This window comes from Littorina saxatilis, linkage group LG14 (assembly GCF_037325665.1).
Source record: "Littorina saxatilis isolate snail1 linkage group LG14, US_GU_Lsax_2.0, whole genome shotgun sequence".
Lineage (NCBI taxonomy): Eukaryota > Metazoa > Mollusca > Gastropoda > Littorinimorpha > Littorinidae > Littorina > Littorina saxatilis.
Genome location: NC_090258.1, coordinates 36848504 through 36875886, shown reverse-complemented (window position 1 = coordinate 36875886; position 27383 = coordinate 36848504). Strand labels below are relative to the sequence as shown.

General features: G+C 44.6%; 1 protein-coding gene across 2 annotated transcripts in view; it reads right to left on the bottom strand.

Moving 5' to 3' along the window:
- LOC138947704 (tetraspanin-13-like) overlaps positions 1 to 27343 on the bottom strand; it is a 41265-nt gene extending 13922 nt beyond the window's left edge. Inside the window, exons 1-5 of one of the 2 annotated variants that reach the window (XM_070319237.1) lie at positions 27213 to 27343; positions 23984 to 24151; positions 17272 to 17490; positions 12452 to 12616; positions 9548 to 9669 (exon numbers count right to left, since the gene is read on the bottom strand). In XM_070319237.1, the coding sequence (XP_070175338.1) occupies positions 9595 to 9669; positions 12452 to 12616; positions 17272 to 17490; positions 23984 to 24151; positions 27213 to 27275 (690 nt within the window). In that variant the 5' untranslated portion in view covers positions 27276 to 27343 and the 3' untranslated portion in view covers positions 9548 to 9594. The remainder of the gene's footprint in view (positions 1 to 9547; positions 9670 to 12451; positions 12617 to 17271; positions 17491 to 23983; positions 24152 to 27212) is intronic. The other variant, XM_070319236.1, reaches the window with a different exon arrangement.
- Between the last annotated feature and the right edge of the window lie 40 nt (positions 27344 to 27383).

Here is a 27383-nt window from a genome sequence, read left to right as displayed (position 1 = left end):
TGCGTCAGTCTCTCCTGCCAGTACAATAACCTCTCCACAACAAGCCCTATGTAGTGCCTCCATCGCGGCGACAGGCGTAAACTGGGTACCGCAAGGCCCCAGGCTAGACTACAAGGACTCGGAGGAGGTTGGCCCCTAGACGTGCGGCATGCGGGCCCACCGGTGTGTGGAAACGCCCAGGTGCCCACGAACCAACCTCCAGCTATGGGTCAAATAGCCGGGCAGGATAGGCTCGTCAACCCTGGCAGGCAGCTATCCTAAGAGAAGACCACTCTGAATTCAAAACGAGGGTAGAGGAGGCTCATCATCCATGGAAGGAAACTCGTCTAGGAGAAGGAAAACTCCGAAATGAAACCCACGCAGTCCCTCGAAGACGGAACGGCACTGGCCTTTTTTAGGCGGGGAGCAGACCGGGTGCCTACGCTATCCTCGACAAATGGTTGTGTCATCAACGAATCAACGTGATGGTGTCGTCTTCATGGATCGCAGCCAGGTGAAGACGGTGCCGGGCCCTCAGCCTCAAAGGGGCCCACCCAATGCGACTGGCGACTCCCACCCATCTGACGTGGCCGGGGATGGGCGGAGTAGAGCTACCGGCTACCAGATCAAAGTCATGCAGATTTCGGAAAATTAATTTTAATCATAATTTTCATATTTTCAATTTTCAGAGCTTGTTTGTAATCCAAATATAACATCTATATATATATACGACTTGTGTCTGTGTGTCTGTGTGTCTGTCTGTCTGTGCGCGATGCACGGCCAAAGTTCTCGATGGATCTGCTTCAAATTTGGTGGGCTTATTCAGAGAGACCCCGGACACAACCTCATCGATGAGATATTTCAACACGTGCTCTCAGCGCGCAGCGCTGAACCGATTTTGGTTCCACCTCAGCTACCCGGGCCCCCATACCGACACACCAAAGCCGCTAGACCACATCACAACGCCAAAGTTCTCGGTGGATCTTTTTCAAATTTGGACACCGTATTCAGCTACACCCCGGACACAACCTCATCGATGAGATATTTCAACACGTGCTCTCAGCGCTGAACCGATTTTGGTTTTTCTGTTCATTTCACCATTCCCAGTAACTCTTCCTTATCTTCTCCAGTGTTTTGCGTTTATCTCCCTTCTTTCGTGTGGCTTCAATCCATATTCCCTTTACTGACTACGTTACTATTTTTAGAATGTCACTGCGCTGTCCAGAACGCTTCCCTTGCACCCGTAAGTTGTTCTTACTGTCAAAGTGAAAAGGTCGAATCAATTTATAGCCACGCGAAAAATACACTGTCACCTATCTCTATATATTTATAGATATAGATATACATATATATATACGGCTTCTCTGTGTGTGTGTGTGTGTTTGTGTGTGTGTGTGGGCAACACCTGTGGATTGTAGAGTTCTGTTTGTGATGTGGTCTGGCGGCATTGGTGTGTGTCTATATATGTTCAGGCCTTCCTTCCAGAAGCCATAACAGTTATTCTCAATCCCGTTTGAGTGGACTTCGGCTTCACATATGATTGTGGTGTTTCGGCACTCGGTTACATTTGGCGTCGTCGACAGCGATGGGACTCGACATGAGATATTTCAACACGTGCTCTCAGCGCGCAGCGCTGAACCGATTTGGGTTTTTCTCTTTATTTTCTCCAGTGTTTTCAGCGTTTATCTCCCTTCCTTCGTGTGGCGTCAATCCATATTCCCGTTACTACGTTACTATTTTTAGAATGTCACTGCGCTGTCCAGAACGCTTCCCTTGCACCCGTAAGTTGTTCTTACTGTCAAAGTGAAAAGGTCGAATCAATTTATAGCCACGCGAAAAATACACTGTCACCTATCTCTATATATTTATAGATTTAGATATACATATATATATATACGGCTTCTCTGTGTGTGTGTGTGTGTGTGTGTGGGCAACACCTGTGGATTGTAGAGTTCTGTTTGTGATGGGGTCTAGCGGCTTTTGTCTGTCTGTATGTTCTGGCATTTGAGAAGCCACAACAGATAATATAGGGCTAAGAAATAAGCTCTAAAATTCTCAATCCCGTTTGACAGGACTTCGCCGCCTTCAAAGGTGATTGTGGTGAACCGCCACGCTGTCTGTTTCTATCTCGCGATTCACCCCGGCGAAGCCGGGTATTCCTCTAGGATGTATATGTTTTTGGAATCAGAAAATGACGAAGAATAAGATGAAATTATGTTTGGATCGTTTAATAAAAAAATAATTTTAATTACAAGTTTCCGATTTTTAATGACCAAACTCATTCATTAGTTTTTAAGCCACCAAGCTGAAATGCAATACCAAAGTCCGGCCTTCGTCGAAGATTGCTTTGCCAAAATTTCAATCAATTTGATTGAAAAATGAGGGTGTGACAGTGCCGCCTCAACTTTTACAAAAAGCCGGATATGACGTCATCAAAGGTATTTATCGAAAAAATGAAAAAAACGTCCGGGGATATCATTCCCAGGAACTCTCATGTCAAATTTCATAAAGATCGGTCCAGTAGTTTAGTCTGAATCGCTCTACACACACACACGCACAGACAGACAGACAGACACACACATACACCACGACCCTCGTCTCGATTCCCCCTCTATGTTAAAACATTTAGTCAAAACTTGACTAAATGTAAAAAGGAAGATCTGCGGCCTTTGTAAACTACAGGAAGCTTAAAAACCCATTTCAACGTGAATGTTCACTTGGAACCTGTGTAACATTTGCCTCCTGTGTATTAACAATGCTAAGGTGCACAAAAATGTATTCATAATTCACGATCCCAGCTGCATATTTTTTATTCTGCTGTCAAACTTTAAGTACACATTTTATCTAGCTACACCCAGTGCTTAGTAATCAAAAACAAATTTAACTAAGACTTATCTTACCCTGAAATACCGGAGCCGGCTACTCGTTTTTAAAAAAATTCGTTTCTTAATCCTTTTAGAAACTACAGTGCTGGTTACATGGAACCTACTTTAGTGCTGACAAATCCTGTTGTTTTATTCAGAACTCTGAAAATCGAAAATTTTAATTAATATACTTACTTAACTCACATATATAGCAATTAACTTCAGTTTGATGCTTAGACATTGACATACTGACCCTGGTAACAGGGGGAGGTAACTCCCAAACAAAAACAAAGTCTTGTTGTCAAGGTAATGGTAGTTACCTCCCCTTACCGGCAGCCTGCACATGCGCGGGACACACTACCGGTATAATCACTGAAAACACTACCTTCAAAACATTAATAACGTTTGTGGGGTAGGTAGGGAGGGTATTTACTATTTGAGTTGAGTAAGTATATTAATTAAATGAAAATTTATTTTTTAAATTTTTGATTAAATAACATTCTTACGTCAACTCACATATGGCAGATTGCTACTTAAGGTGGCGGGAAACTCACGTTAATTTCTGGTAAGAATCTGGCCTGCTGCAACCATGGCTGGTAAGCAACTACTACCATCCTGGCGGGTACTGGAGATGTCCCAGACGTCTTCAGACATCTTCAGACGTCCAATACGCGGCTCTGAGTACGTCAACGATCCTGCCGGATCGCAGAACCGCCAAAGAAGCGGCCCAAGCTAGGAGAACGTAGAGGAAGAACTGAACGCCCCCCCCCCCCCCCCCCCCGTCTGTCTGCCACCACTCATAAGCTTGCTTTATGAGTGTGAAAGCCCATCTAGCCAGCGTTGTTTTTGCGATATCTTTGCTTCTTGCTGTGTTTAACGAAATGAACAAAAGTTTTTGGTCTGGCGCTCTAATAGGAGCCGTGCGAGACAGGTATGTTCGAAGTACTCGGACCGGGCAGTTCACAATACCTGGGTCACCATGTGGCGGAACAGAGCTAAGTGGCTGAATAGAGACGGCTGATCTGGTTTTTGATTTTTCGCGATAAATGATGAACAAAAACGTAGAGTAACAGAGCCGTCCGTCTCTTTCAAAAGTGATATCTTGCGCGAGACCCGAAAAAGCATGGACTTCGCTGCCCCTTCGCACGGAAGCGAGCAAAATGAGCATGAGAGCCTTCCTTGTTAAATTGGGAAGACTTGCGTCTCGTAATGGTTCGAAGGTTCTAGACCTTAGGAACTCTAAAACGAGCAATAAATCCCAAGCTGGGACTAAGTTCTAGTGACACGCTAGCGATGACGCCTCCCAAAGAGATGGAGCGTCCAAGCTGTTTGAGCGTGACTGAAATAGCAGAACGTCGTACTCAAAGAGTCAACGCAGAACAGCCCTGAGATGACAACCACGCAAGGTGATTGGCCACCTCCATAGAACGGGGAGATAGGGGATTAACCCCGTTTATCCCACACCACTGGTTCCAAGAAGACCAGTGCGAAGCATATACAGAAGCTGTAGAGCTCCTGTGCGCTTTCTGGACCAGATCAAGCGTGAGATCTGAAGCTCCAGAACGCTTCAATGATCGCCTAACAGTCTCCATGCGTGCAGGGAAAGGATCTGAGGGTCCTTGTGCGGAACCCCTGTCATTGGCTGCAGAAGTTCTCCTCTTTTTAGACCGAGAGGGATGGGAGATCTGGAAACCAATGCTGGCTCGGCCAGAAAGGCGCTACCAGAATCAGGCAAGGTCGCTCTAGATCGGCCTTCCTTAGGACTTTGCCGAGTAGAGGGAAGGGGGGGGAAGCGTAAGCTTTCATCCCTGTCCACTCTATTTCCATGGCATTGATTTGCCATGCCTCCGGGTCCGGATACGGAGACACGAACACTGGAAGACGCCGAGAGAAGCGTGTGGCACACAGATCTATGCACGGTTTCTCCACCTGCGCCCAAAGGCACAGAAGCGCCTGATGGGAGATCGTCCATTCTGTGTGTAGGACTTGTGACGATCGACTGAGAGAGTCGGCCAGCACATTCAAACGGCCTGGCAGATATTTTGCTGAGATCGCAATTCTCTGTTGAAAGGCCCAAGAAATGATCTCGCACGCCTTGTTGGACAGGATAAGAGATCGCGTGCCTCCCTGCTTGTTCAGGTAAGCTGCAACTGTCGTGTTGTCGGTGTGGACTAACACGTGTTTGCCCTGGAGAGATGAAACAAACTCCAGAAGACCCAGCCAAACAGCTTCTAACTCGAGAACGTTGATGTGAAACAACTTCTGAGTTGGGTTCCAAAGACCCGAAGATGTCCGTCCTTTGAGATGGGCTCCCCAACCCTGAAGAGAAGCATCCGTAAACAGGTGCATCTCTGGAGGAGGGAACGAAATGGGGACGCCCTGAGTCAGCCAGGACGTGTGCAGCCACTGTTTCGTTGTCTCTTGAAACCAGCCGTGAGTGGGGACTGACATGTTCCAACCTTGAGAGGCTGGATCCCATGCACAGTTCAGTGAAACCTGGAAAGGGCGTTTGTGAACTCTGCCCAAAGGGATTAGGGTGGACATCGATTCCATTTGGCCCAGAATCGATGCCAGAACCCTGACTGGCGCGTGACGGAGGTCTGACAAAGATCTGACCAGATCTTGTAGTTTGTCTATTCTCCGTTAAGCGGGACACACGGTCCAAACGCGGGTGTTGAACACCAGGCCCAGGTAGGTGAACCTTTGAGAGGGAGTCAAATCGGACTTCCCTTGGTTGACTGAAAAGCCTAGGTCCTTTGCTAGCTGCAGAACTACCTGGGTGTGCTGTCGGCAAAGGGACTCTAGTTGATTCAGAATCAACCAGTCGTCGAGATGCACTCTGAGACGAACCCCCTGCCGACACACTAGTGCGCAAAACTGGCGCACTACCATGGTGAAAATCCAAGGCGCAAGAGAGAGCCCAAAAGGCAGCGCCTTGAACTGAAACACCCTGTCGCCCCAGAGGAAACACAACCATTTCTGGTCAGACCTGTGCATCAGAATGTGGAAGTATGCATCCGTCAGATCGTTGGAGGTCACCCAGTCCGAAGGACGAAGTGCCTCTCTGACAGATGCAGGTGTCTCCATCTTGAACGTTATTTTCCATAGAAAGACGTTCAGTGGAGACAAGTTCAACATCGGTCGCCATCCCCCTGATGCTTTTGGAACGACAAAAAGTCTTCCGTAAAACCCCAGGGAATGGTGATCGACGATCTCCTCTACAGCTTGTTTCTGTAGTAGAAGACAAATCTCCGCCTGGATGGCAGAACATGCTTCCAGATCTGCGGGGTACCTGAAGTTGGACGGGGCTCTGGTCAGGGGAGCATTGTCCCCTAACCCGAGCAGTCAGAACCCCGACCGAACCACTTCCGAAATCCAGCGATTGTCTGTCCAAGACAACCATGCTTGTAAGGCCCTGGAGAGGCCGCCCGCTACCAAAGGGGTAGGGGCCAAGGGAATGGCTGGATCGGGGATAATTCATTGGGGGTTGGGCTTTCGCCCAGATCCCCTCTTGCCAAATGAAGGTTTCTTCGGTGTGCGACCATCATCCCTATTCGACTGTTTCGCCTTCTGGTTAGAGTTGTTAGAAGTCGAAGAAGGCGCTGGGTCTCTACGATTCTGACTCTGTTTGACAGCAAGCTCCGAAAGCTTGACAAAGTGTAGGTCTTTAGCCTCTTGCGACTCTCTTTTGAGAGTAAGGCTTGTTCTACAAAAGGTGAGAGTCGCAGAGATTCTACTGTAGATTTCTCTGTGAGTCTTTATCCTTTGTAGAGCCTCACACCGCCAAAAGACCGTCTCAGCGTACAGTTTGGCTGAAGTAGTCATTTGTTCGGCCGTGACTTTTGCTAGAGCAGCGAAAAGAATCACGGCGTCCTCCTCTACCGCATCGTCTCGGAACCGAAAAGGCTCCAGGGAAGATGAGATAGCCCGAGAAAGCGCTCTGATCAAGGTCTTAGACACAGAGGAGAGTTCCAGTGAGTACCTGCCGGTCTCCTCGACTCCCAAAAGGCCCTGTTCCGTGCAAGTCGAAACCCTCTCTTTCTGATATCCATCCTTCCGCAAGTTCGCCAATTCCGGCGTGACCGGAAGAGGCGCTCGCGGAAGTGAGAAAGTGGCAATCAGATTTTTCGTCTTTCCAAAAAAACGCCGTTTGCGTTGAAGGTTAGACGAAAGGAGAGAACTCTGTTGCGACGAAGCAAGCCATGGCTGTGCTGAAGAAGGAGCATTGTCGTGTGCCATCAACAATGGAACGTGAGGTCCGGCGTCGTTGCCGATCACGCGAGCCATTTCATAGGCAACTGAAGGTGATTCCAGGAAACGAAATCTGGAATCAGCTCCTTTGTCACCGAAGAAATCTCCAACCGCGGAAGAGTTATCCCGATCTTCGTCATCTTCTACCCCGGCATAGAACCAGAGTTATCATTCCCGGGACAATCATTGGCCAAAGCCGAAAAAGATTGTCCCCAGGTACCGGAACCGCATGCCGAAGCACTGTGCGGAACCGATAAGGAAGGAGCGCTACCATAAGCTGGAACCGCCGAAGTGGAACCAGCAGTAGCCGGAAACCCCCGTGCGGCAGCAACCGGAAACACCGAAGTGTTGTGACCGGAAGCCATCGCGTACAGCCCCTCACCATCCGGGACAGCCAAAGCAGAACCGGAAGTGAGAGACGGGGGGCACCGCTGCCACCAACGACCTGGAACCCCGAAGGGTTGACGTCGGAAGTTGCTGACAGTAAGAAAGAAGTGCTACGATTACCTGGAACGCCCGAAGACGAACCAGAAGTAGCCGGAAACCCCCGTGCAGTAGCACCCGAAAACACCGAAGTGCTGTGAGCGGATGCTAATGCGTACAATCCTTCACTCGCCGGAACAGACAAAGCGGAACCGGAAGTGAAGGAAAGGGTACCGTTGTCACCAACCACCTGGAACCCCGGAGGATTGACACCGGAAGTTGCTGACAAACCTCTAAAATCCTGAACCGCCGAAGCGGAAGCGGAAACCGAAGGGCGAGGACTGACAAGGTCGGCTGACGTAATGGTCGCCGAAGGTCGAATCTTGGAAAGTGAAGCCGCGTCACCGACGCTGAGAGGAAGGGAAGCCGTGGTAGAACAGGCTACTCCCCTCTCGAAGGCCAACATGTCTCTCATCTGATCTTTAAAAGTTGAGAACAGAAAATATCTCCTCCCTGGAAACGCTATGGCTGTCCTGCAAAGTAGGGACAGGAGAAAGCACAGGGGGTAACGGACACGGAGGGTCAATCTCGACCCGCAAAGATTCGGTACTCTCAGGATTGAACACCTTCATGACATGATTTACACAAGGAGAAGAAGCCTTCTCTTTCGAATGAGTTTTACTCTTTGACTTGGACTTCAAAATAGTCGAACTGCCCGGCGGAGAAACGACAGATGCCTGTCTGGCAGAGCTTCTGCTCTTGTCTGCCATTGTGAAAACAGAACAAACTCCGTGAAAAACAACGGAGAGAAAATTTTCACAAGTGAACAGTTAACAATAAACAACAGTTGTAAACAAGAAAGATCTCACCAACAGCTTAGCAAGAGGTCGCAAGTGAACGTAGGGTCAATGGCCTTCCTAACAGGTGGCCAAAGGCTGAAAAGCCTAGAAGAAGTACAAGCACGTCTGAACACAACCGTGTTGAAGAAGGGAATGATTATACCTGTAGTGTGTCCCGCGCATGTGCGGGCTGCCGGTAAGGGGAGGTAACTACCATTACCTTGACAACAAGACTTTGTTTTTGTTTGGGAGTTACCTCCCCCTGTTACCAGGGTCAGTACTTCAATGTCTAAGCATCAAACTGAAGTTAATTGCTATATATGTGAGTTGACGTAAGAATATGTTATTTAATCGTCTCTGCACTGGTGGTTGCCATTTTAAGTTTCCCAAACAGGAGCACATGTATACAGTGATACCTACAATGATTGGACACCCATGGGACCTGCCAAAAGTGACCCTATATTACAGAAGGCCTTTCACGACATGTATTATACGTTATTTGCGTTTTTGACCAAAATATGACATTTTACACAGATCGAGACAGTCATTGTTCTCCGAGACCGCGCTAAACGCAAATAACATTTATGTATCGATCGAATTCCTTTCAGGTACTATGACTTTGTTGTTGTTTTGACGATTGAACGAGCACACACACACATGCAATCAAACACATAAGCTTCATATTTGGGCGTTTCAGGTTGACCGAAACTTCAAAGGAACTACAAAACACACGTCATGTACTGACTTTGTTGTTGTTTTGACATTGAACAGCACACACACATGCAATCAAACACATGACGTGTGTTTTGTAGTTCCTTTGAAGTTTCGGTCAACCTGAAACGCCCAAATATGAAGTTTTGTAGGCCTCTGACGTCACATGGCTCAAAGAAGGGAAATCCAATGTCCAATCGATACATATATTTATATTTGAGTCAAGATAATACACAAAGGGACTACAGAGGGTGCTCTTTCTTGGGAGGTGTCCTCTCACCTGAGGGGCCTCCTATCACAGGTACCACTTTACTTTATCACCACATCCTGATCCAAGCAAACAGAGGAGAGAGGGCCCACAACCAGGAAACTATAAAAGCTGATGATAACAGTTTGCTCATGCACAGGAAATCAGCATCCATATTTCCGCATCCAAGCTTTAGGCTGTTGGAAGTCTGAAAGAAAGTGGCATACAAGTACCTCTCGTCATGCTAGACGCTACACCATTCATAACAAAAGTCAGGAGGTTAGAGAAAAGCGCTGGGGTTAGCGCTAGGGTCTTTCTGGTTACGAAAGCGGATTGTGACCCACACTCCGACAACCTGCAATTCAAGAGGCAGATTTCCGTTATGTGACAGCGCATCATACAAGGTTGCACAGCCAGGTATACATCCATGGTCTATTAAAGGGCAGAAAATATTGTACAACAGCTGGATCTGCTTATTTTCTTTTGAACGCATATGAGACTGTGCCAAAAGGTCAGGTGTCATGTCTACTGTCCCGAATGACACACGATTGCTGACATTTCACCATTGCCAACAGAATAAACAAATAAGAAATAGGTAGAAAATGAATGTGAAAACTGACTTTAATTGTTGATCAGTATTTTCTATACCACTAACAAATAATCTACTTGCACATAGCTGTTTGGCAAATGTATGTTGCATGGGACACACTGACATGAAAGTGGAAGATGTTTTTCCCTCTAGAGAAACTACATATCAAGTTACACTTTTTGTGCTCTTCCATTCCAGTTGGCAATCAATTGTTAACGCATGTTATTAGAAAAAATAGAACGAAAACAGATTAGATAGAATGAAAAATGTACTGGTGATGTCATTTGGGACATACTGACATGAAAACGTCACCTTTTGGCACAGTCTCTAATATATATGAGTTGTTCTTTGCTACTGGTTACAAGAATATATTGCAATCAAATTTGCTCACGCCGTCCCACATGCAACACAGGTTACCTTCACCTTCAATTCAAAGTAACTCCCCGCTAACTGAATTACCATCGAAACGCAGATAACGAACTGATTCGGAGATTACACGCCACACATTTATGATATTTTACACACACATTTCAACTGTGTTGTTTCGCGATAAACAGCCATAAACAAACAAACAAATGTGGCGCCGTCACGTCGCTTCGGAAGGAGAAACGCGGGTTACCAAGGGATTGTTTCCGATACCTGTCGGATTAAAATCATCGTTTTTCACGAATGAAGGCTCTTTGGCAGATCTGGCGAGTTGGAAACTGTCTATGAATGTTTCATTTAATGTCAAATGCGTACATTCTTGTTGATATTGTTACCTTTGGGCTCATAAATGAAGTCAATGGTCGTGTTTTCCTAAAGTGACTTTTGTCAGCATAGAACTTACTGTGCTTTGATCATTGACTGAGAAGAATCTTCCGATGACACTAGTTCATTTCACTACGCGACTGCAGATCTGCAAGGAAACTTATGGCAGGGGAAATAAGCTTAACTGAAGACGAATAAGCGGAGTAACTGTTCTTCATTTCTTTCTTTATTTGGTGTTTAACGTCGTTTTCAACCGTTCAAGGTTATATCGCGACGAGGAAAGGGGGGGGGGGGGGGGGATGGGATAGAGCCACTTGTTAATTGTTTCTTGTTCACAAAAGCACTAATCAAAAAATTGCTCCAGGGGCTTGCAACGTAGTACAATATATGACCTTACTGGGAGAATGCAAGTTTCCAGTACAAAGGACTTAACATTTCTTACATACTGCTTGACAACTGTTCTTCAACGGATTACTCTCACTGATCGAAATATTTAGATCTTGTCGTCTGCTAGTCTGCTAGTAAGTAGTCTTCGGTCGTGTGAAAGTCACATCTATTTCGACTGTGTGCATCGATCCGTGTAGTGAAATGTTGATCTTTGATGATTTGGCAACATAACTTCGCTACATGTGCTTTGAGTGTATCTCCCCCTTAACCATTTGAAAACATCTTTTAACAAGACCATGTTTTGACAGCCCAGACGGGGAGGATCCTCGATAGCTCACAAGGTATATAATGTTTTCCGTCATTTTTTAAAGAATCCTTTCAAATTTACCATTCCGAAAGTACCCTATGACACGACTCGAGTGGCAAAGAACATTCTCTGCAATTCCTGTCTCAGTCCGTGCAGACGTTTCGGGTCCTATCGTCATCATACAAACATACACACAGACACACAAGAACCAGCTTTAAAAGTTAGATTATGTAAGAACCATGTGAACCAGTGATTTTTTCTTATGTACATCAGATACTACTGTATTTCTGCTTTATGAAAAGCTATATTTCAAAAACAAAACTAGAGATTTGAATTTTCACCACTTTTTCCCCTTTCTGTCACCAGTACTGAAGAACAACTCTAATATATATATGTTGTACAGTGGAACCCCCCTTTTAGGACCTTGTTTTCTCATATTTTCTGTGCATAACCTCAGTAAATGTACCCCATTTTAAGACTCCCCCTTTTTTAAGACCCTATTGGGGCGAGGATGTAGCTCAGTCGGTAGCGCGCTTGATTTGTATCCAGTTGGCCGCTGTCAGCGTGAGTTCGTCCCCACGTTCGGCGAGAGATTTATTTCTCAGAGTCAACTTTGTGTGCAGACTCTCCTCGGTGTCTGAACACCCCCGTGTGTACACGCAAGCACAAGACCAAGTGCGCACGAAAAAGATCCTGTAATCCATGTCAGAGTTCGGTGGGTTATAGAAACACGAAAATACCCAGCATGCTTCCTCCGAAAGCGGCGTATAGCTGCCTAAATGGCGGGGTAAAAGCGGTCATACACGTAAAAGCCGTGGGAGTTTCAGCCCATGAACGAACAAACAAACAAACAAACAAACAAGACCCTATTTTCTCAGATTTTTGAGGTTTTAAAAGGGGGGTTCCACAATAGTTCAATTTTGTCTTGGATAAATAACCATGCTTGAGCTTGATTATTTGAGCGCAGCAATTCTAAGCTTGGCGTAAAAGCGAAGCAATTTGTCTTAAAACGTAGGATGCTATGCTGAAAGCGTAGCAGTTGGCAGCTCTGCATACTCACAATTCACTCATTCATGACAATACAAATAAGTTTTAAAAAGTCACCTCTGTTAAGCTGAAGAAAAGGCCAACACCACCGGTAGCGGAGAAAGCGCTGTAGATGACAGGACGCATCTTGGCCAGACATGTATCACACGGGCACGGGCCTGTTCCGTTTGACTCCACCCTGCAGCATTGAGCTTCTGGGTTCTTGTCGCAACACGGAGCAACCTGGTAAACACAAACATTATGTTAACTCAATAGACTATTTTTGAAAATAACTGTCAGGATTTTCAGTGGTCTGGAAGAGTAAGAGCCCCTTTACCTTGGACAAGCTTTTCACAACATCCGGAGCATGATCCATGCTTCCGATCGGCTTTCTGCGATTTGGACGAACAACTAACTCTGATGTGTACGTTATGCAGCACGCACACAATATGATACTCTTTTCTGTTGAACATCAGCGTTTACGGGTTCATCGGAGTTAACAATTTGTTGCGGATCGGTCACAACATGTTTGGATTAAGGTCACATGGATTTGGCATGAGGTGAAGTGAGTTCAGGAAAACACACATGCTTAGTGAACACTTCCAGTGACTAGCAAGCCATCGGAGGTGATTTGTGGCTCTGTGTTATCATATTTAGCGCATGCTGCATAGCATACACATCATAGTTGTTGGTCCCAATTGCAGGATAAAGCAGATCGGAAGTGTGGAACATGCTCCAGATGTTGTGAAAAGCTTGTCCAAGATAAAGGAGGGGCTCTTCCTCCACCAGACTGCTGAAAACCTGACGGAGTTATTTCCGGAAAACGTCTATTACTGATTACCCTGGTCCCTCTGTTTCCAGGCCTGCACAAATCTGAAATTAGATAATGAGCCAGTGACCAATGAAAAAGAACAAAATCTACAGACTTGACCAAGAACAAAATCTACAGACTTGACCAATCAACAGACTTGACCAATCAACAGACTTGACCAATCTACAGACTTGACCAATCAACAGACTTGACCAATCAACAGACTTGACCTATCAACAGACTTGACCAATCAACAGACTTGACCAATCAACAGACTTGATCAATCTACAGACTTGACCAATCAACAGACTTGACCAATCAACAGACTTGACCAAGAACAAGTCCAATAAATGAAAGTCTCAACACAGAGAAAGCTTTCTTCAAACAGAAAGTATTAACATGTTTTACGCATGCCTACAGACACTCCCTCTAACCCACTAACCCAACAGGGTTCCACACAACCCCAAAAGTCAAGGGTATTCATACCCTTTCAGGAAAAAAGTAAAGGGTTTTTATACCCCTTCCAGATTTTTCACAGGATATGAGTGACAATCCATGAAATGTCATTTTTTTCCCATATGATTGCCTGTCTGGTAGTTATCACCTTTGCCATTTTGACGTTGTGACAATACATGTATATCATAGTGTATCAATGCATTCAAGTCTTTTTTTCTTTCTTTATTACTTCAATGGATACGGTACCTCTTTTTCTATTATGTCGCGAGTTTTCATGTAATTTTCTTTGGATTATAAAATTAAAATGATGAACTGTCTGAATTGATGAATGTTTTTTTGAAAGTTTACTCAGCTGTGCTTACATTCATTCAAGAACACAATCACAAAGACTGCAGCAAAAAGAGAAACAAAGAATTACAGAATGAAACCAACGTATTAACTTCAAAAACCAGCATCATCATCATTATGACTTGTGATTTATTTATTTTATTTATTTATTTATTTGGTGTTTAACGTAGTTTTTAACCGTTCAAGGTTATATCGCGACGGGGAAAGGGAGAGGGGGGGGGGGGGGGGGGGGGATGGGATAGAGCCACTTGTTAATTGTTTCTTGTTCACAAAAGCACTAATCAAAAAATTGCTCCAGGGGCTTGCAACGTAGTACAGTAAAACCTGAGTCTAGCGGACCCTTGTTGTAACGGCCACCTGCTACATACGGACAGTTTATCATGGCACGAACACGATTTCAACAATAACTAACCTTTAACGGGCGGACACCTGCCACTTACGGACGCGGACACGATTTTTCGGACCGTAGGAAGTGTAAACACTGTCACAAACGGACACAACGTACATAAAAACGCAACTTCGAAAACTCGACTGTTATGCAGTCAGTGCTCGGCAGCCGTAGCCGTAGCACAAATGGTTGTTGATTGGTTGTCCTGTCCCTTTTCTGACCAATCAGTGGCTTGTTTAGATGGAGACCCACTTTCGCTCACTTTCGCTTTTCCGCATTGTGGATACAGTCACAACCAAAAGCAACAGTAGACTACTGTGTTTGAAAATGGAATCTCCAGCAGGAAAAAGAAAAGCGTTGACTTTAGAGCAGCGTGTCGCTGCCTTGAAAAAACTAGATAGCGGCCAATCATGCCGAGATGTGGCGAAGGAGATGGGATGTGGTAAAACACAGATCGCGAGGATCAAATCGGAAAAAGAAGACGTGATGAAGGAGTGGGAGTCAGGTGCGCGAATCGACCAAAAAACTGTGAAACGTCGGAAAACGCAATATGAAGACCTGAACAACGTGGTATGGGAGTGGTTTTGTACTGCAAGATCGAAGAATCTGCCTGTCAGTGGACCACTTATACAGGTAAGAAAATGCAACCATTTATCATTTACCACTCCCCCCTTCCCCCCTCCTACTAATCTCTCTCTCGATCTCTCTCTCTTTGTAAGCAATTGTTCGAAGGAAACAATAGTTAACACAGCTAAATTTCTGTTCCATGCATTTATGCTGAGACTAGAAAAACTGAATGAAACAAGAGCTGACCCAATTTGGTCGAGACACACTGCGGAATTTCCCGTTGAATGACTGATGAAGAGTCAGCTATTTTTAGCTTTGTGACGTCCGACTTGCGTAAGTTTGAATGGACAGTGTGTGTAGGGAACGGGGTAGGTGGGGGGGGGGGGGGGGATGTTGTTGTTGTTGTTGTTTGCTACATGTATCATTTGTTTACTCACATTTTCAGTGAGTCTCATGTTCAATCCAATAAATACATACTACAGGACTGACAAAAAGTGTCTTGTTCATTTTACGTGCTCTTTGTAAAATATTGCCCCGGCCCCTCCACCTGTGAAGAAGGGACACCTGTCTAATAGGGACACTATTACCATTCCCCAAGGGTGTCCGTTAGAGACAGGTTTTACTGTACAATATATGACCTTACTGGGAGACTTGTGATTAAATCCTATCAGTAAACAGCACAACTGACTAGAATAGACTGTCTTTGCACCTACTTCAATAAACCATCATCATCACCATTTACAACAAGCAACAAGAATATCAAGACTGACTAGACTGTCCGAGATCCTCATGACCAATTTTGTCTGTTTGGGGTCGGGTTTTTGTTCTTTCGTTTTGCGAGGCATTTTTTTGAGCAGGCGACAGCACCGGATAGGCTAAAGCGAACAGTGCCATCGAGATGATCAGTTTAAAGATATCGCGCAGTTTGAGGACAAGGGAGGCAACCTTTGCTTTATGGCGTGTCAGTGTCGACAGAGGAGTGGCACGAACACGGCGTGTACTTTAGTGGTCTCAGTAGAGCAGGCGGCCTGCGTGCTGTTGCTTGTAAACTAGCAAAGGCTATTCCCTTTCAGCGTTTGACTCGTACGTTTTTTTTACCTCTTTGGAAGAAAACAGTTACGTATTTAAACCTCTTCAGAGAGCATCTTGTACGTGATTTGGAGAGTCAAAGGGTATTATACCCTTAATTCTACGTGATGTGGAACCCTGCCCAAGTTCAGCAGTAAATGGGTTGCATTTGAAAACGGACAAACACACACATAAAACTTGCTTAATTTAAGGCAAATATCAAACATTCAGTCAACCTGTTGGCCATGGACTGGGTGGCCGAGTGGTAACGCACTTGCGCTCGGAAGCGAGAGGTTGCAAGTTCGACCCTGGGTCAGGGCGTTAGCAATTTTCTCCCCCCTTTCCTAACCTAGGTGGTGGGTTCAAGTGCTAGTCTTTCGGATGAGACGAAAAACCGAGGTCCCTTTGTGTACACTACATTGGGGTGTGCACGTTAAAGATCCCACGATTGACAAAAGGGTCTTTCCTGACAAAATTGTATAGGCATAGATAAAAATGTCCACCAAAATTTGTTTGTTTGCTTAACGCCCAGCCGACCACGAAGGGCCATATCAGGGCGGTGTCCACCAAAATACCCGTGTGACTTAGAATAATAGGCCATGAAAAGTAGGATATGCGCCGAAATGGCTGCGATCTGCTGGCCAATGTGAATGCGTGATGTATTGTGTAAAAAAAAAATTCCATTTCACACGGCATAAATAAATCCCTGCGCCTTGAATATGTGCGCGATATAAATTGCATAAAAATAATAAAAAAATAAATCCCTGCGCTTAGAACTGTACCCACGGAATACGCGCGATATAAGCCTCATATTGATTGATTGATTGATTGATAAAGATCGAAATCTGATCACGCTGGATCAGTTTTAAGCAAATATCAAACATTTAGTCAATCTGTTGGCCATAAAGATCGAAATCTGATCACACTGGATCAGTTTTAAGCAAATATCAAACATTTAGTCAATCTGTTGGCCATAAAGATCGAAATCTGATCACTCTGGATCAGTTTTAAGCCAATATCAAACATTTAGTCAATCTGTTGGCCATAAAGATCAAAATCTGAGCACTCTGGATCAGTTTTAAGCAAATATCAAACATTTAGTCAATCTGTTGGCCATAAAGATCAAAATCTGAGCACTCTGGATCAGTTTTCTCCAAGACCAGTAAGTTATGGATTGGCTGAAACCTGTGGACCGAGACAGTGCCAACTAGTCTCGGCAAAACAATAAAACGGTAAGCCTAACTTGAAAGAAAGTCTTACTGTGATGCAAGGAGGATGACCCATGGTCTCATTGTAGAGAAGCTCGGGGTCTTGGAATCCACAGCAGTTGAACTGGTGCTGGACATCTCTGCGAGTATCATTGCTGGCAAGACGCCAACCCTGTTCTGCGAGTGCATCCTTCTGGTCAGCATTGACTGCCAGACAGGCACAGGCCAGGGCAAATTGCAGAAGAAACAGCAGGAACAGAATGATCATGTACTGACACAGGTTAAGGATCCTACAACCATTCTCAACAAACTCGCTACAATTTCTTAAAGGCATACTAACGCACTCCCGTGTTTACAAAGTGTAGTTTGCCCACAATCGATGTCAAACGCACCATAAGACCATATAATGACGATACGTCACCATGCGCGGACCATAATACATGCATTACAGCTTGTTCTAGCCTCTGAAAAAGTGAGGATGTCAACAAAGCCGCGGTGTTCTCTCCCTTGCATCAACGTTACATGTGTTGCCAAATCTATAAATAGGACGATCCAGATCAAAATGAAAATTCAAATATCTCAACATTTAAGGAGTCCTAGACCACAATATTTTGCAGGGAACTTAATTTAGTCTGTCTCCAGCTGTTGGTAAAGCAATTAGCGTGTATAGTCATCGAGTACATATGGCTTTAAACATTTAACAAATGGCAATGTATATGTCCAAATGCCTAGGCTTTGTCCATTTAGTAGGAATATTGATGGTCAGACAACCTCCTATATATGTCAAAACTATCAGATGTTCAACCAACCAGGGGTCAGACCAATGCCTAAGATCAGTGACCGAAGACGGAACCCTGAGAATATCAAAAGACTCAGTCCTGTTTGTGTTGGCCACATTTTTATCCACTGGAGATCTGTCCATGCATTAAATGGGAGTGAGAGCATCCCTCTAGTAAGGCCAACAACAAAAAAATAGTCTGTTTACATAGGCAAAAAAAATAGGGTCGGTAGGTCGGGATTTTTATTTCTATTTTTTTCTCTCCAAAAAACAATATTTTTAAGTTATTTTGTCAAAAAACAACCCACCCCCCCCCCTCCCCAAAATGGCAAAAAAAAGTCTATTTCTGTAGCTAGTTCTGAAACCTTGGGAAAAAATCTTCAAGGAAAGAGAACTGGCTTTGGAAAATAAGTGGACTCTGTTAGAAGAGGTCACTGTATAGCCAAGGTTCCATTAACTGGTACTTCAACTGCTGGTAACCTGAAGTTCGATATACCCGAGGGTAAAGGTAAGGTAAGTCTTCTTCTGCCCATGTGCGGAAGTGACTCAGCTAAAATGTCGTTAGAAACCATGCAGAGGTATCTGAGTATGTATCCGAAGCTGCATCCCTGAAACTGAAGTTTCGTGATTCAACCTTCGTTGGCTTAATCTAGAGGCAAAGAGTACTATTTGCGAAGTAGGAGAAGACTCCTGGTGCAAAGCCAATATGTGCAAATTCCAGGGGCCACCGCTGGGAAGACTACAAAAAGAGTGTAGTTTGTTAACTCGCGGTAGAAAAGGACCCTGAGGGGCGTAAAGCTGAAGTTGAAACACTGAACAAGAAGGTGTGTGTTTTAACATTAATTGCCAACCACCGCGTTCCTATCTTTTGCGTCTGGGAAAAAAGAGGGACAGCTCTGTCCTACTGTAGCCATTCTCCCTGAGCGTCGCTAACTCCGGTGTCACCGGAAGTGGAGCTCATGGTAGAGAAAAGTGTCCAAGAGATTGCGTGGCATAGGGTTCAACCCGAACTTCCGGCCAGCAGCTTGCCCGACTTAAGGTGTTGGCTGTGTGGAGGCTAGCCACGGCTGTGCTAACTCTGGTGACGGACTGTGCGCTGTAAGCAGAGGCACTGTGTCCAAAGGCACATATCCCGACCGGGAATTCTTAGCCAGAATCTTAGACATCTCATTGCCACTTAGGGAGATTCACGAAACTTAAAAGTTTGTTTTTCTCCCTGTGTTGAGCAAAAAACTCTGACAGTAGAAGGTGGTGGTGCAGACAAACTTGTTGCTGCAACCACTCCTTCCTCAACGTATCTTGAAGCTACCTGTGCTGCCAATGCTATTGCATGGGGAAGCTTGTCTGGTAGCCGGAAATTGGGATCTTCATCAGAAAGGGAAGCCCCGTATTCCGATTCTCCTTCCAGCACGGAAGTGCCTACCGGAATTTCACCACCATATTGACTATCATAGTCATAGGCAGTGTCATCCGGAAGAGAGGTAACGCGTGAGGCATGTCCTCTACTCGTATCCTCTCTGGAGAAAACTTCCTGCCCCCTGGGCGGAAGTGTGGAGAGCTGTGCCGAGGATGCTTTCGTCGAGTAAACCGGCACTTGTGTGTCTCCTGTTGTAAGTACAGGCCCCTGCAAGTCGTGATGCGAGCAAGCCTCCTGCCTTACAACAACTTCCTGCCCCCTGGGCGGAAGTGAAGAACGCTGTACCAATGTTGCTTCCGTATAACAAACCGGCACTCGCTTGTCTTCCGTTAAGAGTACAGGCCCCTGCGGGTCGTGATGCGAGCAAGCCTCCTGCCTTTTAATGACTTCGCGCACCCGTGGCGGAAGTTTGGACCGCTGTACCGATGTTGCATCCGTATTGCAAACCGGTACGTGTGTGTTTCCTGTTGTAAGTACAGGCCCCTGCAAGTCGTAATGCGAGCAAGTCTCCTGCCTTACAACAACTTCCTGCCCCCTGGGCGGAAGGGAAGAACGCTGTGCTAGGGATGCTTAAAGCAAACCGGAATTCGCGTGTCTTCCGTCAAGAGTACAGGCCCCTGCGAGTCGTGATGCAAGCAGATCTCCTGTCTCCCAACAACTTCGCGCACCCGTGGTGGAAGTTTGGACCGCTGTACCGATGTTGCATCCGTATAGCAAACTGGTACTTGCGTGTCCTCTGATTTAAGTACAGGCCCCTGCTGGTCATAACCCTTGCAGATCTCCTGTCTTATCACGGCTTCCTACCCGGCGCCGGGCGGAAGTAGGGAACGCTCGTGCGTATCTCCCTGTGGGACAGTCACAGTACCTTTAATGTAGCTGCTGAATCCGGAAGTGGAGGCATGGTGAGGGAAACTCTTTCCGTCTTCACCGAAATGTTGTTCAGCGTGAACGTCGGCCGACGTAACAGTGGCTGACGGCGCTGCCTTAACCCTCGACCGAGAGCTATCGTCTACGGTTCTTGCCTAAAGAGAGAGCAAATGTACGCTCGCCGAGCGCAATTCTGACGAAAACATGCACCTCATTTGATCGCTAAACGTTGCAAACATTGCTGACAAATCTTCCTTCTCCGATGCTATGCCAGCCTTAACCGGCGCTGTCTTGCATTCTTGCTTCAGCGCCGGCATTACCGGCCTCTTAGGATTGTCAATTTCTACCGTGAAAGTATTCTGAGAAACTGGCTCGAACACAGTAACTGTAGGTTTAGAACCCTTGGGCTTCTTAGCCGCTTTCTTAGACGGAGACTCTGTATTGGTTCCTGTCTAGAGCTGGGTTTCTTCTTCCCACTGTCCGCCATACCGGCGTTAGTCTTGCAGACGAAAGTAAATAAAGACTAACTCGCAGCAAACGAAAGCAAATACAACGAAAGAAAATGGAAAAATCTCACCCAATCTCAGCTAGAAAGCTAAGATACAGACGTAAACCAGGGTGTAGTCTGCCAAAGAAGCAGAGGGCTAACAAAATAGCCCGAGCGTAATCCAAACACGTCCTTAGACGCTATCGCTGAAAAGTAGAATGAATAAGATGGCGGCGAGGACACGCATGCGCAGTGCATGTTGGGAGGTAACCATTGGCCAGAAATGGTCATGTGACCGTCAAGGCCATTCTATTTTTAGGGTTACTTCCCCCCTTACCAGGGTGGAGCGTAGTTTTCAGCGTTCTAGCACTAAACTGAAGTAAATTGCTATATGTGAATAGGAAGGTTTCCGCCAGTTATCTCTCTGAGGTTTTGGGTGCGTGCCCCTTGCGGGGGCAAACAACATCGAGGTCACAACCAGGGTCAAGAGGAAGGTCGGCTTGGGCGGACAGGAGTGTGACGGCTTACTAGTGCCAAAACCTGGTGTTACCCATTATCACGTGATAATTACTAATTAACGCTGTCAGTTACTGTTTTCATCTGTTAGTTACTAATTTTCACGGGAAAATTACTAATTTTTAGTTTTGGCACTAGCAATCCGTCAGGAAGTGAGCCAAAACTAAAAATTAGTAATTAACAGGTGAAAGTTAGTAATTTTTCCGGAAAAATTAGTGACCCATGAAGACGACACCATCACGTTGATTCGTTGAAGACACAACCATTTGTCGAAAGTAGCGTAGGCACCCGGTCTGCTCCCTGCCTAAAAAGGCCATTGTCTTCGAGGGACTGCGTGGGTTTCATTTCGGAGTTTTCCTTCTCCTAGACGAGTTTCCTTCCATGGATGATGAGCCTCCTCTACCCTCGTTTTGAATTCAGAGTGGTCTTCTCTTAGGATAGCTGCCTGCCAGGGTTGACGAGCCTATCCTGCCCGGCTCTTTGACCCATAGCTGGGGGTTGGTTCGTGGGCACAAGGGAGTTTCTACACACCGTTGGGCCTGCATGCCGCACGTCTAGGGGCCAACCTCCTCCGAGTCCTTGTAGTCTAGCCTGGGGCCTTGCGGTACCCAGTTTACGCCTGTCGCCGCGATGGAGGCACTACATAGGGCTTGTTGTGGAGAGGTTATTATACTGGCAGGAGAGACTGACGCATTCTGCTCTCTTTTCGCGTTGTCCTGAAAAGGACAGACGGCGCTAACCAGCAGTGAGGGCTGAAAGCGAGAAGTGACAAGCACAAGACACTTCGCCAACATACTAGACACGTCACACAACCGTTTGGCAGGCGGAAAAATTAGTAATTTTCCGGGGAAAATTAGTAATTAACACGTGAAAATGATAACTACCAAGGGAAAATTATTACTAATTTTCCCTTGATAATTACAATTATGAGGTTTTGGCACTAGTAAGCCGTCATACAGGAGACAACAATAGGAAGGTTTCCGCCAGTTATCTCTCTTTGAGGTTTTGGGTGCTTAGACAAGTTAGAGAGTACCGTACCCCTTGCGGGGGCAAAAAACATCGAGGTCACAAGCAGGGTCAAGAGGAAGGTCGCTGGGCGGACAGGAGACTATTGGGATAAGATATGTAATTTAACCTTTAGCACGCCAGCGGCGATGTTTGTCGCCCAGCCATTTCCCCCCCTTTGCCAGCCAGCGGCGAGTAGCGTCGCCAGCACAAGGCTTGTTCGTATGACCAACTTCTCGTTCGTATTTGCATACGAGAATAACAGTATTTTTAACGGCACTTGAGCCAAAGCGAGGCTCACTTCCTTCCGTTATCTCGTCGTGTCGTCTGCGCTGCATTTGAGTCGGTTTCGTCGAAGTTTTCTGCTTTTGTTTTTGCATCGATAAAGTACTTTAGCGCTTCGACAAGCAAGATGGAGGATGATGAGTCTGAAACTTTCTTTTGAGTTGTTTCTTGACAACAAATCGTATGCTGAATTGGAACGAATTACTGAGGAAGATCTTCGCAATGAACTGTGTATCGCGGTGAAAAAAAATGACAGTTCGTCAAGTGACAGTGACGGTTACGAAACGGAATTTACGAAAGTGCAGATGAATACTTCTTCTTCTTCGTTCGTGGGCTGAAACTTCCACGTACACTCGTGTTTTTTGCACGAGTGGAATTTTACGTGTATGACCGTTTTTTACCCCGCCATTTAGGCAGCCATACGCCGTTTTCGGAGGAAGCATGCTGGGTATTTTCGTGTTTCTATAACCCACCGAACTCTGACATGGATTACAGGATCTTTTTCGTGCGCACTTGGTTTTGTGCTTGCGTGTACACACGGGGGTGTTCGAACACCGAGGAGAGTCTGCACACAAAGTTGACTCTGAGAAATAAATCTCTCGCCGAACGTGGGGACGAACTCACGCTGACAGCGGCCAACTGGATACAAATCCAGCGCGCTACCGACTGAGCTACATCCCCGCCCCAGATGAATACAAACAGTGGCTGGTCCAGTTTAGTGAAATGACAGGACCAGCAAACATTACCGATAATCTGACTGCGTAGCAAATGCTTGACTTGCTTGTCGAAGAGACACTGCGTAGAAACTGACTCAAATTCAGCGCAAAGCAAGCCAGTGACAAGACGTAAAAAGTGTGCGTGTTCGGAAATGGCGACCTGTGGATCTAGTGGAGATCAAAGCTTTTCTCTGCTTGTTGTTGCTAACCGAACTATTAAAAAAATTGTCCCATGACATGCACTGGTCCACAAATATATTTATTTAGATACCAGGATCAGGAAGTTGGATGGTCAACATGATTACCTGATCAAAGGAGTTTCACCAGACATAGACTGGTTAGTTTCACAAAATTCCACGGACTAGCCAACACAACCCCTTTTCATTTTGTATTTATATTTATGCTAAGAAAATAATTGATGCATGCAAACAAAAATATTTTAATGTTAAATATAACCCCATCACAACCACAACTTTTCATGCTTATTAGTGCATTTTCAAAGAAGTTGTAAGTGTTGAAAGTTAGTGGGTGTTATTCTTTCGCTAGGTAAGCAAAATAATGTGGCTACAGGGGAAGTAATGCTGGCTGGAATCTGGAGTGCTAAAGGTTAATCATGCTGAAGGTACAGTACACTATTATCATAATTACTGGCTGTCAGTCAAGCATAATTAATACTTCAACAGCAAAGGATACAAAGAATAGGAGCACTTGGTTATGCTTGGCCGCCCCGATAAGACCAATCAGCGAAATGATGAAGAGGAAAACTCCACAGGCAATCAAACTGCCCACCAGGGTAAGGCTCGTCACCACGGCAACCACGCGGCCATAGGCTGCTACACCGATCAAGATGAACGACACCAGCTGAAAGCAGTCAATAAGAGTCAAGATAAAATAGGTTTCTTTGCCAGTGAACAAAGTATGAATTATTGACTATCAGTATCAATAATAAATGAATAACTACCAGTACCATATATCTAAAATTCATTTAATTTAAAAAAAAAAAGGGTAGCTACATAACATACCCTTCCGATGTATGGACACCTCCCTTGAAAGGACACCTTTCATTGTCCCTTTGACTAAAAAAATTACCTTTCATGAAAGACCATCTGATGGCTAGTCCCAAGGCACACCGTTCATTGTACTGCAGGTAACAAATTGTGTATAGTTTTTATGTACTGTACTGTACTGTTCATATCTGAATAGAAAAGGAGCAGGAATGTAGAACGGGAGAGGGTAGGCGGTTGGTGGTGCAACAGGGGCTCACATCCACGTCGGACATCGGACATACACGGATATTTTTTCCAAATGTCCTATACATTTTTCATGCAAGAGGACATATGTCCTATTTGTTTTTGTCACAAAGGGGTTATTGTCCGATTATGCTTTCATTTGATCTGGAAACTGTCACTACTTTCCAATTTACAGTAGTTTGATTTGCTACGATGTGTCTCTCCAAGCAGACAAAACCATGCTGTTAGTGTCCGTTTTGTTGCGAGACAAAAAAGGTCCTATTAATTTTTTTCCGGGACAAATGTCCTATCGCTTTTACATTGTCCAGGACATTTGTCCTATGCCATCTCTCATGGATGTGAGCCCCTGGTGCAAATATGTAAAGAAAACAAGCTGATTGTTGCAACTGCAAGTCTTAGTGATTTTTTGTTCTTGTACTTACATCTGAAGAAAAAAATGTGTCATCAAAAAGAGAAAATATCAAGATGGTACAGTCTCAACAGATATTCTCACACTAATTTAGTCATTAATAATAGAATCATTCAGTGATTTATAAAAAATGAAAAAAAGAAGAAGTCTGTAACTGAATTCAATAATGACTCAAATGAGATGTCATTTTACCCACACTCACTTCATCCAATTACAACCTTTCTTTACCAGGTAAAACTACTTCTTTCAGTTTCACTAAACACTGTAGTGTAACAGGTTTTGGTTGCAATGTTAACTTTTCAGTCCTACTGTAATAGCAATAAATAACTGTTCTATAGTACTAGTATTATTAGTACCAGTTCGAAGTGAGAGACCATACTGTATACAGGGTAAACAGGCCATATGCTGAAAGAGTGTTGTGGAGAGGGCTAGATGAAGTTATGTCGTAGGCTTCGTCTTTGTGGCAGTTCTCACCAGCCCGTTAGTGTTAAAAATGCACTTATTCAGTTATACACTTGACCAATAGACAATATTAACCCTTACACTGGTGCAATTCCGTAACACATGTTATATAGCCACTGGTGAATTATTAACAGAGAGAAAAATAAAGAAAAACGGTCATAGGTTTTTGCATCCATGGGAGGTAATCGGAACCTACCAAACAGACTGAGCCAGTCGCGCAACATATGTCGTGACAACCAGGTGACAGTATACGTAAAGTAGCACGACATATGTCGCGACAACCAGCCTAAGGGTTAATAAGTTTTTCATGGTTTTGCGGTAAGTGGAAAGAGTTACCCAACCTTAACTAAGCTGAGGCAAACAGTGAAACACAATGCAAGCATTGCCTCTAATATGTGGAGATGTGACAGTTATATCTCCAGAAATTACCATTTTCCCCCATAGAAGGAATCTAATATCTAAATTTGTTAAAGGTGCTTTAAAAACAATTCAAGTTAAAAAAAATCAGAAAAGCGAACGACGAAGAAGAAGAAGAAGAAAAAGAATCAGAACGAATTCCAATCATTTGTCATTTCACTTTCTCTTGTATCAGAAGCGTCAACCACGCTAGGTGTGTCCGGGTGTGACAGTGCCGCCTCAATTTTCTAAATGAGGACAAGACAGTGACCTCAACTTTTACAAAACGTTGGATATGACGTCATCAGACATTTATTGAAAAAAAGTAAAAATTGTCTCGGGATATATCATACCCATGCAGGAACTCTCGTTTCATGAAGATCGGTCAAGTAGTTTTCTTGGAATCAATCTATACACACACACACATGTGCACCTAGTCTCGATTCCTAGTCTATGTTAAAACATTTAGTCAAAACTTGACTAAATGTAAAAAGGTGCAATCTAGTGTTATCTGAGCTTAGAATTTGCAACAGTGTATGACTATGACTCCTCCTACCAGTGTTTCATGTTATCAAATTGTTTGTAAATTGTGTGTGTCTGTGTGTGCTATGTTATACTTATAAACAAGGATGGCACAGTGGTACCTTATCTCCATGCCCCCTTTTATTTGCTAAAAGGAATTCTAATGTGTCAGTTTCACTTTCAGATCTGATGTGCCAATAATGTTGCATTAGTAAACCAAACCACACACAAACAAGGACGTAAAAAAACAGACAAAAGCTTATTTCTTTTGTTCTTTTACAGCCTTCACATTTATAATGAGAACACACTGTGTAAGTTTCAAACTTTCATACGTTATACTTACAGAACTTACAGTTTCCCTTTTTTTGTCTAAACACTAAACAGTCTGTTTCAAAAATAATTGGTCCTTCCATTTTCAGGTAAATATTTTCTTTTCAATTATGCTGTCACATATTACATTATCTTATTACTATTACTTAAGTAAGTGAATTTTCTAAAAAAATAAACACATTTTCATTTCCCTAGCCTGAGGTTAGAAGAGCTAGATCATGCCAGTTTGTCCTCTTTTAACCCACAAGGGACAGGCAAAGCACTAAGACACTCAAAATTGTAGTCTGTATTTAATCTAGGATAATTTGTGATATGTGCACTGCATGAATGCATCATATAGTAAGACATCATAGTGTAGAACACATGTTGTCCCCAGGGTGTAACGCAGCCACGTCACAGACATGACACATGTTGTGCCAACATACACACGCCGCTGTGTCATACTCAGACTTAGAGACCAGTGACACATGCTGTTTACGAAGCAACACGAATCTAGGTGAACAAAGAAATAACCCACAAAACGAGAAAGAAGGATTACAGAGACAGTACTCACGATGTATATAACGTTGAGCACAATAAGTGCATTTTTAGAGCAACTGAAGCCACCCAACGCCATGCTTTACAGTTCAAGATCACAAAATTATGCACAGCTAAACGATCGAAGTAGACATTCGTACATGAGCAGATAACTCTTGCCGATACGTTTAGTTTCGCACAGTAAAGT